Here is a 14,851-nt window from a genome sequence, read left to right on the forward strand (position 1 = left end):
GAAAAAGAAAAAAGAAAGAAAAAGAAAAAAGAAAGAAAAAGAAAAAAGGAGGGAGATCAATAAAACGATATAAGCTCAACTTTTCGCGAATTAAAAAATGCAAATATACCTTTACATATGCATCAGTATTAAAAATAATACACGCTGGAACCAACAGGAGCGGGAGCAGGAGGAGGTGGAGGAGGAGAGGTGGAGGAGGAGGAGAGGAGGAGGAGGAAAGAATGGAGGCGCCGCGGAGCCCTGATTATGCATGGGCTGGAGCTGCCTCCTCTAACCTGTTCTTTTCCGAGCCCGGCAGCCGGCGGTCCTCAGCCGCCCACAGAACAGGAGCCGAAACAACCGTTCCCGAAGGCTACAGCGTTTATTTTTCTCTTTTGGGGTTTTTGGCGGTTGTTTCATGGGCTCGCCAACTGGCCCCTTTAATTAAAAGCTTCAATAAAAGGCGATCGCACCAGGAATGCACCGGCTCCTCTTCGCGCAGGATTTGCATATTTTTTTAATGCCCTAATTTCCTTGATGTATGTAAATGTAGCCGGACGTAGAGGGAGACAGGGAGCTGACGTCAATGGACGTGACCTCGCAGCTAAACCTTGAACGTGAAACCGGGATGGGGGAAAACACGGAGCGGCAGCCGGTGGAGCCCGCTAGTGCGGGCGGCGGCTGCGGCGATGGCCGAGCCCAGGCCAGAGGGGGCCAAGGGAACCCGTGCCAACCCCGGGGAAGGACCAGCCGCCACCTTCTTTCTCTACCAACCGGCTTCCAGCCTCGCCAGCCTTACCGCCGCACCCGCAGGCTCTTGTCCTGCACCTGCAGTCCCATCAAATACACGTTCTTTTGCTTCCCTCAGAAAAACAACATACCCCAAAACAACAAACCAAAGACAACAGATAACAAACCAAGTCAAATCCCCCAAACGTTTTAGATCAATGATCGGGTAGCTTATCAGAAAGAAGACTGACAATGGAACATGATTTTTTTTTTTTTCTTTTTGGCTTCTCTCCACAAGAAGAGGAGGGGGAGACCTCAGACAACAGCAAATCACTCCTAAAACACGCTAAGCTACACGTGTTTCCAGTAGGGAGAGGTAAATTGCCCAGTCTACTGGTGGGGGCTTCTCGTTTCGGTACCTGCTTACCTGTGCAATCATAATGCGCGTCGGCTTCATTAACAGCCGTGTCATTAGTGTGCGTTTTAATGTAATGGGAGTGTCTCGTGTGTGTGTGTCTGTGTGTGTGTTAGGGAGGTGCTTAGGCTGATGTTCACCGAGGCAGGAGCTGTGAGCGAGATAAGATCTGTCTCTCTGCAGGGCCATCTAGGCCATAACTCCTGGGCTGGAGTTCGAGTTTCACCTATTTTAAGAGGGTGGTGAGGGTTGCGGTGGCCAGAGCCTCTATGAACAGCAAGGCCCTTCCGATTATATTGTCTGGGAGGGGGGACTTGAGGAGCGAGCCATTCTGTGAGCGCAACCCTGGAGCTGCCTTGCCGGATTTAGCCGGGTGTGTTTTTCACTTGGAGCTCAGCAGCCTCAGCGAAGAGGTAGCGGCTCTGGGCTAAGCATCAGGGCGGCCTTCAGACTCTGCATCTCCCGCCCTGCGCACCAGCGTGTGCGTGCCCGTGCACCGGGAGGGGACTGCTGGCACTTCCCTGTGCACAACTGCCCCCGCCTCTGCTCGCCACCCTCTCCTAGGCAGCTAAGACATGGTCCTCTGCCTCTTCTGGGCCCGTGCCGCGCGGAGCTGGGGACGGAGGCCAGAGAAAGGGGTTGGCAAGGAAGGGGTGCAGGAGGCCGCGGTTACGGCTTCCCTTGGCCGCCAAGACTGCCGTTTCTTCGTTTCACCTCGCAGCCCGAGCTTTGTTTTCCTGACATGCTCGTGGCCACCGAGCCCCACGCCTGCATGGGAGTATGTGCGTGTGCGCGGGGGGGGGGGGGGCGCGGAGAGCGGGGGCCCTCCCGCCAAGGACACGCCTGGCAGTCTGTCCTCCGGCTGCACTTGGCGGGAAAGCTGGGGGCCTCCGGCGGGGCTGCACTTCCGCAGCTCTCATTACCGCCTCCCCGCTCCCCCCAGGCAGCATTTACATACGGGCCACTCGTCTGAATTTTTACAGCCCTCCCTCCTTTTAGCCACCGGTCGCACGCGCGCAGGCTCGCAACAAGCGCCCGCGCGCGCAGACACCCGTGCCCAGGCTGCGGCTGGCCCGAGCGCGAACAGGCCCAGGGGTGCAATCCGCCCTCGGCGAGACAGATTCGTACACCCTCCCCCTCGCGCCTACACCCCCGACAGCCTTCCGGATCGTGTTCCAGGAAGCTCACCTTCTCCTCAAGGCCCCCACCCTCCTCTCGCTGCACACTCCCACCCACACCCTCCCACATCTCTGTTTCCCTGGAACATACACACACACACACACACACACACACACACACACACGCACGCACACGCTTTTTCTTCCCCCTCAAATAGATAATCCCTATGGCGTGTCCCTGGTACCCTTTGAATAGCTCTGGAGTTTCGAGAATAAAAATCCTTATAATGTATTGCTTGTCTTTAGCCAAACACATTTAATGACCACTACAAAAAGAAGAGGAGTGAGGAAGGGGGAGTAGAACCAAAAGACCTTTCTTTTTCTAAAAAAAAAAAGTCTGCAAGTCAAAAGGTCATTTTCCAAGTTTGTAAATAAAATTGCAAAGGGAGTCCTTTAAAAAGAAAAGAGGGAAAAAAGGAAGGTAGAAAAGATCCACAAGTTACATAAAATGGTGCATTGGGAAAAAAAGACAGAGCTATTCTTAAATAAAAAAATAAAAGTGTCTAAAGGAATCAAGAGGAAAAAACTGGAGGAAAAAAGAAAAAGAGGGAGAAGAAAATAAAAGGTAGAAAAGGCAAAAGAAGTTTCCAAAGAAATGTGTGCTTTGCATCCTACAATGGGAAAATGTAGCCATTGCCCTTCTTCAGACGAGACATTTCTAATTTGTTCCGTCTGTCAGGAGGGGACTATGAGAGGTTTGGGTGCAAATTCATTATCTCTGGCAACGCAGAACGTAGTGTGGGGACTGAAAAAGACCGTGGCAATGGATGAACAATAGGGCTTCAGTTCATCAGTAACAAAAGCAGTGGGGAAATTGGTTGAGTTTCAGAGCACGTCCTCCTCGGCAGAGGGGGCTGGACTAGACCTTGGACAGCCCCCCCAAAAACTTGCCGAGCCTCGCACACACCACTTCACTCTCCACTCCGAGGCTCAGGGAGCAAGTGCCTGGCATGGGGGGAAAAGTTGGCTTTTTTTCCCTTCCTTCATGTTTTGCGCCCTTCTCTCTCCCCAGAAGGGGAGATCCGTTTAAACTATTTTAGACCCAATCAAGCAAGAATCACCGTGTGGAATCGAGCGGCAGTTTTAAATGTGCTAAAGAGAGGGATGATCTGGGGGAAAAAAATTTTTTTTTGTCTTTTTTTTGAGACGCCGAAAGGAGCCTGTTTGTGTACTGCGGCCGCCCTGTGACTCTGGATCTTGTCTTCTGGCCGGCGCCTCGATTCCTGCCCAATTGGATTCGGGGGCAACACTGCTTAGCGCAGGGAAAACAAGTGAGTATCGTGGCGGCCCGCAGGCAGCAACTCAGCCGGCGGCGCGGGGCCATCACTACCCCGCTGTAGCCCCGCGCCGGCGCTCCCAGCCTCGCCACGAGCTGGTGCCAGTAGAGCCCCGCTGCGGGCCGCTCCGAGGGCCAGTCCCGGTTTTGCTTCAGCTAATTGATCGTATGTCTCGGATGCTTAAACCTGTTGATCTCATGAGTTGTCTGAGCCAGGACTGTTAATTATCCAGCGGCTGACCCCCAATTGCAGAGAGAAGCCAGGAAAATTTCGTGCTCGAAAGGAGAATTTTTGTATGTAATTTTGCATTGTTGGTGATGGGACTTTTCCCTCTTAAATCGAGAGCCAAATACGGTTGTAGTTTGCGTTCCTGGATTCAGGATTCGCATTTAGAATAATTCTTTTAACAACCTCAAAGTTGCAATTACCTGGCAATGATGTGAGGATCTGATTGAATTCTGGTGGAAACTTATGTCCAGTAGCTAACTACACCTGGTGGATTTCCACTTCCTTTTTCTCTTTGCTTTTTGGATTCTGGAAGGTGAGAGGCCCCTTTACAGGGTTATCCCAAGTTCAGATTCATCAAAATGCAACCATCACGGTTAGTTCTTAGGACTTGGAGCTTGTGGTGTCCTAGACTAGCCGGGTCTTTGTGGTTTGCTTAGAGCCTAGACACGGCTAAAGGACGCAAAACCTTCCTTCCTTGGCCTGGAATTGTCTGAGGGAACCCGGGGCAGTGGGAACCCAGGCAATGTATGTGTATTAGAGTCTGCTGCGTTTTCTCTTGCAAATATACCCGTGGTGCTTGAATGGAAGACTGTCTTGAGGGGTCAAGGCAGCAGTGGAATTGATCAGAAGTTAGACGGAGGCTCTGTCAAGTCATGGCCACGGCCAGGGCTCTTTTGGTGCTGTGGCTGCTTTGGGCCCAGAAAAGCGGGATCGGATCTAGTTTCCTCCCTCTCCTGATGCTCACCACCCTCTTTCCACATCTTGGTACCAGTAATTAAGTCTCTGTCTCGGGAAACAAGCTCCTGTAGTAGCATAATTGAACCAGTGCAGTACTTTCATTTTACAAAACCAAGAGCCCCACCCTACTACTACAAAATAACAATAAGCATTTTTAAAAATCATAAAATAAAAGCAACCTATTTTCAGGAGTGTAAGACTTCTTGAATATTGAGTCATGGGGGGATGGGGAAGGGAATTTAAAAATCCACCACTTTACAGCAATCAGGCTTTACATTATTCATTGATTTACTGGAGGAAATAGCCAATCAGGAGCCATAGATGTGAATGCACATCTCACCGTGCTGTGGCCTTACAGTAAACTATTTGCATCTTTCTAATGGATTAGATATTTATCCAGGGATTCCCATTGTTTGAAAGGCCTGGAAATTCAGCCCCTCAAACATTTAGAATGTATGACTTTGTTCCAGTCTTAAAATTCTTACATGGAAGAACTCTCCCTCCTCTTTTGTATGGCATGTTAGAGTGTTCAAATGCCTAATTTTTGTTAAGTCCCTCTTCTTTCCAAGGTAAAAATAAAAGATGAAAAAAATTAATTTTCAAACCCCTCCAGATTCTGCATATTTTGCATTCCCATTATCGTGTGTGTGTCTCCATTTAAATGTAAATTAGCATATTTAACTCTCTAGGTGCTGAGGCCCAGGACACATGGTACTGGGTTTCCTGGAATCTCTTGGCATTTTAAAGGACCATTGTAATTGTAATATTTTTAATGAAGTCAAATCTAAACATGATTTTATATAAAATATAGAAATTTGTTTTCTTACTGTTTTTCAGATGAGTCTCCAAAGAAACATAAAATGAATAGATGATCGAACCAACCAAAGGTAATTTTAAAATATACATTTGATAAAATGAAGTGATATACAAAATCGAAATAGGATATTATTTACTGGGTGGCAGGCCTACAGTGTATTGCGTATCTCCCAGTTCATGCAATAGATAAAAATCCAGAGAAATCTAAGTTTTCATATGTGCATTTTTCCCCGTAGATAGCCTTTACATGTTATGTATCATGGATAATGTAAACATAACCTGTAGCTGCTTATAAAAAATAAATTTGGGGCACAGAAGAAATAACAGGATACTTTTATTAGAAAAGTAAGCCAATCAAGTACCTCGCCTGAACTATACAAATCACAGTAAATTAAAAGGCTTTTACGTAGAAAATGGTAGTCTTGACTGTATTAGTGAACTGTGGTTTACATGAATGAGAATCACACACATCCAATACTAACAAGCATTTTGGTGATAGGCCAATTCTTTATATACTACTCTGCAGTAGTCTGAATAGGATTCAGAGAGGTGTTCTAAATATTAGTGGCAAATCTGATGTACTTGCATTTATGGAATAGCGTAATTCTGATCCACCTATGTGGAAAATGATAACTTTTCACTTTTAACTTAAGCAGAGATTGTTTATTCCCGAGAAAACCAGAATGTTTCAGTTCATGTTTCAGCCATCTGGAGACCTATAAAAAGATTAGAAAACAAGCATGACAATCACGTTCTAATCTACTGGCCATTAATGGGAATTTATTAGAGAATGAGTAGGCAAGCCATTGAATTTAGTATATTCTCAATATGCAGATTTCAAAAAGAATATTCCGTAGTAGTTCAGCTAAACAGCTTTTTGAAAAGCAAAAATATCTGGTGTTAATAGTTTCTCCTAATAATGTAAGGCACACATTGCTAGGAATCTTTAGAGCACAATTGTTTCAACTTGTTTCACATCATAGATAATAATACAGTCCTTGTATATGATAAACCATGATATGAACCTTGGCAATATTCAAAATAATCAGGTGCTCAGTGGTAAACCTTGCTACATATCTTTATTTCTCCATACCTTGAAGGATGATGGAGAGATAAAATATTTAACTGACTATATAGTTAATGAACAGACTGCTCATAATCATTATGTTGCCTATTTTCACTCTTAGAGGCTTTCATAATGAATCTACAGTATATGTGACAGGCATGGAGGCCAGTCCTGGAGTCAGTTGATATGACCGTGGCATTGCCTTAAACGATGCTGTTTTAAGACAATATCTGCTATAGCTTCTAATTGTAGAAGCATCTCAAATGTTCAGTGTTTTGGCTTTCATGATAGTTATTTGGGTTCTAAAATGCATTTAATTGTTAAATGTGGAAATGTAGTCACATTAATTTGCAAATTCACACAAATATGGGGATGATACACACACAGACATCCATGCATCCATGCATCACATCTGTCTACTTTCACCAACCCCCACCCAGACATATATAATGCAAAAAAGATTCTAAAAATATCTGGCATTTCTTGGAGATTTTGACTTAAGGAATTGAATTCATCTGATCATATGCTTGCTTTCTATAGTATATGACAATTCATTAATGATTCTGCTTCTAGGTCTCAAGGCCAAAATACTCTCAATCTTCCAAGGTAGAGTAGGGTTTTATATAATGTCATACATGGCATGTACCTCAGTGATATGTTCAATTCTTATCCAGTAGGTTTATGTTGTGACCTCATAGTTCAAAAAGGTACAGTAACTCTATAGGTGTATATTTCTCTGAATTAGTTTGTATTTTGCATGAATATATATATGTATATATATACATATATAGATGTCCTAGTATAGCCATTTCTGATTGCACTTCTGTATTTAAATTTGATAAGAAAAATAGATAATTTCCAGATCACAGTCTTTTTTCAATAATCAGGAAAGAATGCTCACCCAAAGAGTAAATTAATAAAATATCTAGAGAAAAGTTGGCATCTGTGTTACTAAATTATCCTTTAATTTGTGTAGTATTGTTTGTACTCTTGTTGGGGTCTTTTCTTAGCAATTCAAGTTTTCTTTACTTGTCAGTCTTTTCAATAGCATTTACATATGTGTGCTCTGAGTAATTTGGTAAGCATATTCACACTCATGTCTTAAGTGAATAAATTACTGAATCAATGAAAGAATGTATATTAATTCTGAAAGTGTTTTAGTCATTGGGGAAAATAGTTAATGTATAGAAATAAGAGTATTGGGATAAACTAGTCATGTGTGAAATGAATATGAATACTTATGACATTCGCTTGTAGCCTATATTTTAAAGAATAGTAACACCATCGCATATAACTCATAATTTTTGAAAGCAAACCATAAAGTTCACCCATGACAAATATGCATTTTATGTAGGCTGCACCTTATATATTCCGTTGAGGGGTCTTGAGGTATTAGAACTGTGCATGTTATAGATGCATTAGGCATAGATTACTCATTATGAAGGAGCGAAAAGAGCTCTTATAAATAATCATATTCACAGTTTGAAAAGTCCTAAGAAAAAGAATGAGGCTAATTAATTAATGAAACAATATTTTCCTCTAGATTGAAGGGTGGGAGTGGGGAAGGGGAAGGTGAGGGTAGAGTAATACTCTTAACATCCAGGTGTTTTATCTGTCTTTTTCATGAGGTACCAATACTTTTTTTTCATAATTTCATAAGAAAGACTAGTACATTTTGACCTTCTGTATGAAAATTGATGTTTGAAACTATAGGCAATGGCTCAGCATTTTTATTACAGCAGAGTTGTGTACATTAGAAACTATTGCTGCAGTGTTTTCCTGTGCTTCATTCTAAGCCACACACCCTATAGAATCATTTTTTAAACACCAGAATGAAGTCAGCTTGCTTTAGAGCATTCATTTAGAACTTACAGAACAAAATATGCTGCCCTATCGCCATGGTACACAGATAGAAAACATGCCTGAGCTGTGAAGCCATTAAAAACACACCACCAGAGCAAATTGTCAATGTAATCACACATCAACTCACTGCGTAATACAGAACTGATTCTCAGCCCCAGAAAGCAGGGCCCTGCTTTAAGCAATAGCAAAGTGCCTTCCATCTGTCTGCCCATGCAATCTGCCAGAAGAGAAATTCAGGCAAAGACGTTTTCCAGATCTGAAATGCTTTTATCTGTCCTTAGAGAGAGATTTCTTCCAGTCTTTGGATATTAGAGCGATCTACACTAGCACCAAGGAGGTAAAAGGCCGCGGGTTGCTTTTCCAGGAGCAGTCGGTAATGCTAGCAGCAGAGATGTTGATTGAGAAAATAGGGTTTGTTGCAATGCAGCCAATGCTGCCGCTGCCGATGCTCGGGCAGTAGGCGTGGGGCAGTCGACTGATCACTGATGCATATCAATAACCATGTACTTGAGATTTCTCATGACATCATCATTACCTTGGTCTCCGGCGGTCTCGAACCTTTGACCTTGCTGGGCTGGTCCACATTTTGGCAGTGAAAGCCTCTCCAATGATGGCCCTTTTCTCCTTCTTTCAGACCGGGGGCAGCAGCACGCCAGCAAGACGGCATCTTCTTCTCCCCAGCCTAGAAGCCCTGTGAAAATCGAGGATCTTCCCCCTAAAACACACACACACAAGATATGTGCAATCAAGCTGCCACCGCTTGGTTAAAAGCTCATGGTGCCTAACCCAAAAGGATCAGAAGCAGGTCCTTGAATCAGCTGTCACCTCTATAGAATGGGATGGTTTTTTTTTCTTCCTCCTTAACCTGCGCTGGAAATTGCTGTTGGCTTAATACATCTCTATAGAGAGAGGCTAAAGAGTGTTGCGTGAGAATGAAGCAATTTACAATGCAAATAGAGGCCTCCGAAGGGACGGATGCTGCTGCTCACTCTTAACCGCTGGCTGCACCTTAATAGCTGGTTTTATTTTCTGATATTAATAGATGAATTGTTGGCTAACGCTACCGGAGATTACTTGCTGAAAGGAAAATAAAAGTTTGGAGTAAACTTTGAAAGCAACAGATCCCGTTTGGATATTTTAGCCGCACACGCAAACAGAAACCAGGTCATATTTACATAAAAGGAGGAATCTTAAGCGCGGCCAGTGTCCTGGAGGACTACTCTTCGGTACTGCCAGAAACATCGGGATCCGGATTCTGGTCAGAGGAGAACAGAGACGTGTGAGGGAAGCGAGTTGTTATCTTTGGTTATCTAGCTGTATGAGTGTATTGGTCTTCATAAAGCTAGATAACCGAAAGTAAAAACTCCTTCAAGATCGCCGGGGAGCGTGTGAGAATGAGACTACAACCAAGAGACAGTAAAAACCAGAAAGGTCAGGAATACTTATTGAATCTAACTTTGTTTTTGTTTTTCTTTTCCTTATGATTAAAGGTGGTGTTAGAGGAAATTAAGTGGCATACATATGCCAAAATACCAAGATACCAAATACTTGGAGAGGGGTTGTTACAGCTGCAAAGGAGAATTGTATACTGCTAATGAGTAAAGAGGCGTGTGAAGTTTGTCTTACTTTAAGGCAAAAGTTTAAATATGAGGGTTATTTTTCTTAGAAAGCTGTTGTAGAGATGACTGGTATCTAGCTTAAAAAATGATTCCATAACATGTAGGCTTAGGCTGTTTTGAGATCCTTCCTCTCAGAAAATTTAAGATAATGCTTGGAAACTACATATATTTGGGATGTGTGTCAAATTATGTGAAATTAGACTTTCAGAAAAGTTTATACTGGAAGGTTAATAATTCGTATCTACTGAGGACATAGAGCTAGCAGGGGAAATGCAAAAACAAAACAAAACAAAAAGCAAAGGCTGATTTTTATTCTTCTATTCAAAATACAAGGACAGATGCTTCTCTGTTCCAAGAGGGTTTCCTTGAGGAAGCTACTGAAGCAGAAAGACATGATGGAGACGAGATCGCCTCCCCTCTTGTCAAAGTGTTAAAAAAATGTTCTGTCTTACTCTGCGCCTAGCATTGGAAATGAAAGTGACATTTACGCCACAACCCACGTGTGCGCCTCCTCTCTTTTTGTTTAAGGATGATCAGGTCTATCCAGGAAACAGCTCTGGCATCCCAAACTGAAATAATTAGGACGTATATAGACCTGACAAAAATGGAAAGGGGGTGGGGAATCTGAGGGTCTGTCTTGCCTAATTGATTCCGCTAAACGGAATGCAGGAGATGTGAACGGCAGGACGCTCCGATTCCCACGCTCGAGGGCAAGTGGTAAAGCGGGCGGCAGCCTATGACAGACAGCCCTGTTGGGGGGTGGGGGTATGAAAAAAACATCAAGTGCACACACCATACTCATCTCCATCGCTTAAGAAAGTAGAGGCATTTCCCACCCACAGCCATCTGCAGCCTCCCAAATGGGAGCACCAACTGGTCTATAGCTGCTGCACACTGTCTGTTTCTGTTAATTTTATAACTGCTGTTTAATCTGGCCACAATTAAGTTTGGCTCCCTTCCTTGGTTGAGATTTTCAGTATTTAAGGAAAGCTGGTAGAAAGCAGTTCGAAGAAAGTCCCATTACTGCCTACTCCTCATGTCAAATTCTCAGTCCATACTTTTGGCCTGTGACCACCTTTTGGCTTTTGTTTGGGTGATTTATGTTTTAAAATGTAGATCTCTGTATAACAGTCATTATCATCACTTCATCAAGCTGTTTACCTCTTAACATAATATATCTAGGAACTTGGTCTAATTATGCTAGTAGACACACTGAAGTAAAACTCTAAATTCATCAACCTATAGAAAGTTGATTACAGTAACAATATGATAAAAGGTTTTGATATAGTCCCAGCTAGATATGTTCTAAACAGCTCTTTTTATTTAATCTAAAAGTGACTATGCTTAGCAGAGACTTTGGCTCTTTAGAGGCCCCCATAGTAAGCTTTTCATAAAAGTCCTCACATTTTCCCACGTGTCACCAAGCAAACATTTGTATAGGCATTTAAACAAATGCAAACATTGCAGTAGGAAAATGTCCAAAATGGCCTGTTACCTTCCATGAGGCCTAGATTACTGACGATCCCAAATCCTAAATACGCAGTTTTTCTACAAAAGCATTATACTTCCCTTTGTAGCTTCATCTCTTTTTAAGACTTCAGACTGGAGAAGCCTTTAAAACCACTGATAGTTTCAGTTAGAAACTCTGAGAGACTTTATTAACGTAAATCCTCAATTTGGCTGCTGAACACGTGCCAAAGTTTTACTACTGTAGTGACCGTTGAGAAGACCCTTGTTTATTTACATTTGAAGCACTGTTTGTGCAAACAACCTTTCATTGTTAAGTGCCTGTATTCCTTTCATTTACTTCATGTCCAGGGGTGCTATTTACCTAGACCCATTGTCTACTACAATTAACATTTACATTACAAAGTGTGTGGTTTTCTTTCTCAAGGAGGTTCAATTAAGGCAATAAGATGTTTGCTGGGGAAACCTATTGTTTACTGAAAGCACTCAATGGAGTCAAATTACTGAAGCTTTTTGCCTACATCTTGGTCTTTTATGTAAATATGTTAAAAATAACATCTAAGGAAAATAAATAATATTATAATTATGTGTTTGCCATTGTCACATCAACTTGCTTTGTATCATACTAATGTTACATGACTTATCGATCAATAAAAATGCATTTCAATGTTATTATTTTCATTTTATTTTTTGCTGTTCCACTGCTCTTACTGCAACATGTCCCAATTTTTCTTTTTTCTATTATTACACATCAAACTTTTGACATTTTGTTTTATTTGTGTGTGTTTAAGAGAGGTACTGTATCTGAGCATGGGTCTGAAGGGTGTCTGAGGGAATCTCTACAATGACCTTATAATTAGGTGATATTTCTTTGAAATTTGAAATATTCCAGGGGCATGTACATTTAAGTCAAAAGAAGTGTAAATATCAGTTAAGTAGTTCTTTGAAAGCTAGTTTTAACATTGGCAGAAACCGGATCAAGTTTATTTAGCATACCACTGCATTGTAAAACAGTTGGAGTGAAGTTGCAGGTTGCGTGAGTATGCATGTTAACTAGTGGGAACCAAGCGCAGTCTTTGTGAAAGGGGAGCAGCAGATTGCTTGTGCAAGGCCAATGTTAAAAAGGCAGCTGAATTTAACACCATCTGGAAGAAAAGATCCCTTCACGACTTTCTCACACCGTCAGACAAAACTAGTGTCTCTTGTTCTGAGCCCTTGTCTATGCAACCATACAATACTGAGTCATTATACTTTTGCTGAGAGAAAATTTGAGAACACAATATGGGTAACCAGTGAATGACCAAGTTTCATTGTGCCCGCTTAAGTCGATTGAAATCTACGTCTAGAGCTATGAATGGTCGTATTGTTTTCCTCACCAGGGCTGTACTAAATGTCAGCACAGTGTAAAGAAAAACTTGAAGTCTGCAAATAACTTACCAGATCTCAATTATAATATTTTCCCACACTAGAACTAATATCATTGCGAGGGGCTACATTGCAGAAAATACAAAAAGAAGCAAAAAAAAAAAAAAGTTTATTTAGAAGTTATTTTATCCAAACATTTTAATTTTGATGGGAACTTCAATTTATGCTGCAGCCTGGGTTGAGAAGTGGAATTCATTACTAGGAAGTTCAAGTTACAAAAATGCTTCTCGTGCAATTAAAATAGAATAAAACAACAACTAGTCACCTGAATCCCTCCCTTCTTAAATGCAAAGAGACTCTACTTGGGTTTATTGCTTTAGTGCTGCTTAGAATTATTAATATGACTCTAGCTTAAATTTTGCTTTAAATTTTGGCAGACAGAGTGCTTTCAAAGTTTGCTACTATGAGTGACATTGCAAAGAACATCATAGATATACATTTCCAAAAATATACAGCATTCCGGCATCTCGCTAGGTGAATTTTGCTGCCCTAAGGAATACACCTCTATTTATAGTACACCCCTCCCCATTTTCTAACTTTTCTTTTCTTGTGATGTGTGTGAATCAGTTATTATGCTTAGGTTTAACATTCACATAATCTATTTGACTGTAAACAGTGAGAAAAGGGAAACAAAACAGTTCAAAAAGAGTAGAAGGAGTTGGTTGTGTATGTTTTATTAGGATGTCTATTTTAAATATAATTGACTTTGCAGTTTTGTTATTGTGTCACCAAGTGTCGCATAGTTCTTAACATGTAAGTGCAAAACAATGAGTAATTGCTGTTTTGCTGAATAATACATCTGAGTTGCCAACGTCAAAGGTATTATTTTGTGTATTTCTAAACAGGAACGTTAACTGCAGGTTTTGACATCTAGAATCTTTTCATGAAAGACTTAGAAATAGGCCAATAAAATGACACCTGTAAAAGTCAATATGAAGATATAACCAACTTATTTTCCTTGTCCTACTTTAAACCAGAAAATTAACAATGAAAAGTCACTCAATAATGGAATTATAAAGGATCTAACACAAAAACAGTTATACAGAGAAGTCTAAAACAACAAAAATGGAAATTGGATAGAGATAAAAAATATATATATAGGGAAACCTCTGCAACATCCTTGCAGGATGTTAGTAAACATATTCACCAGTATCAGCCCCCTAGTGAAGTTCACTAATGTGCATAGTAATGAGATAAATGCATTATTTACATTCAAAATGAATTATTTTTCCAAAGTGGCTTTTCTTAACATCTTCCTACACACTCAATTTCTACTACTAGTGCTCTGTGTCTCTTTTTAAAATTAAAATGATTTTCTTATTTGGAAAAATAGGAAATTCTAATTTGTTTTTGCGTAGTTTTGATGAAAATTAAGAAACTACTTAAATAATAATAGATAAAGATAAGTACATTTCAAGTTCACAAACGTTTTTCCTATTTATAGACTACATATAAACAATTCAAGAGTTTAACATTGAAAAATTTTGACTTTTTAAAAATAGATGAAGTCAAAGGTTTTATTTTCCAAAATGGCTAGAAAATGTATGAAAGTGATATAGATTGTATATCTAGTTATTTTCCTATGACTCTGTATTTCTAGAAATGCCATTGTGGATTAAGAATATTGATACTCTTTTCCCACTCTGTTTTTCTTTGACTTAACTTTTCCATAATTAGTTAGAATAAATAAAACACACCCCAATATGCCGCATTTGGATGGATGCTGGGGAAGTTGGTGAGTGAGAATGGCAACAGGAGACAAGGTGTCCTTTAGAAGTTACTAATTAAAGGACAGATACAATACTGGTCAATTATTTTAACACAAGTACTTCGAGCAGTTAAACAGGTCCTACAGCAATGGGGTATGCAAGGTAATTCTTCAGTGTTTCCAGATTTTAATGGATGGTTTTGTTACCCTGTTTTTATGTTCATTGGCATCGTGACACAAATTAACCTAGTACAGAAATCAGGGGAAATCTCCATTGTCTTCTGGAAATTTTCGAGTGGAATTAATTCTAAAGATAGTGAATGGAAATGTAAACTATAAAGTT

At 41.1% G+C, this 14,851-nt stretch overlaps 1 protein-coding gene and 1 pseudogene across 2 annotated transcripts; both read left to right on the plus strand.

The window, feature by feature from the left end:
* Positions 1–222: 222 nt before the first annotated feature.
* On the plus strand, positions 223–1,896 carry LOC107497143. The gene has a single exon (XM_016118691.2). It carries the CDS (start codon positions 566–568, stop codon positions 920–922), a length of 357 nt encoding a protein of 118 aa, XP_015974177.1. The 5' UTR covers positions 223–565; the 3' UTR covers positions 923–1,896.
* Positions 1,897–2,002: 106 nt separating this feature from the next.
* On the plus strand, positions 2,003–14,111 carry LOC107497144 (annotated as a pseudogene). The gene is made up of 4 exons (XR_004952606.1): positions 2,003–3,325; positions 3,448–3,572; positions 5,382–5,431; positions 8,924–14,111. The product of XR_004952606.1 is annotated as an uncharacterized LOC107497144 (transcript).
* The last annotated feature ends 740 nt before the right edge of the window (positions 14,112–14,851 follow it).

This window comes from Rousettus aegyptiacus, unplaced genomic scaffold (genome assembly GCF_014176215.1).
Source record: "Rousettus aegyptiacus isolate mRouAeg1 unplaced genomic scaffold, mRouAeg1.p scaffold_m13_p_8, whole genome shotgun sequence".
NCBI classification, from domain to species: domain Eukaryota; kingdom Metazoa; phylum Chordata; class Mammalia; order Chiroptera; family Pteropodidae; genus Rousettus; species Rousettus aegyptiacus.

Excerpts from the sequence above, each read along its gene's own strand:
- LOC107497143 (XM_016118691.2), top strand. The coding sequence starts at position 566 with ATGGACGTGACCTCGCAGCTAAACCTTGAACGTGAAACCGGGATGGGG.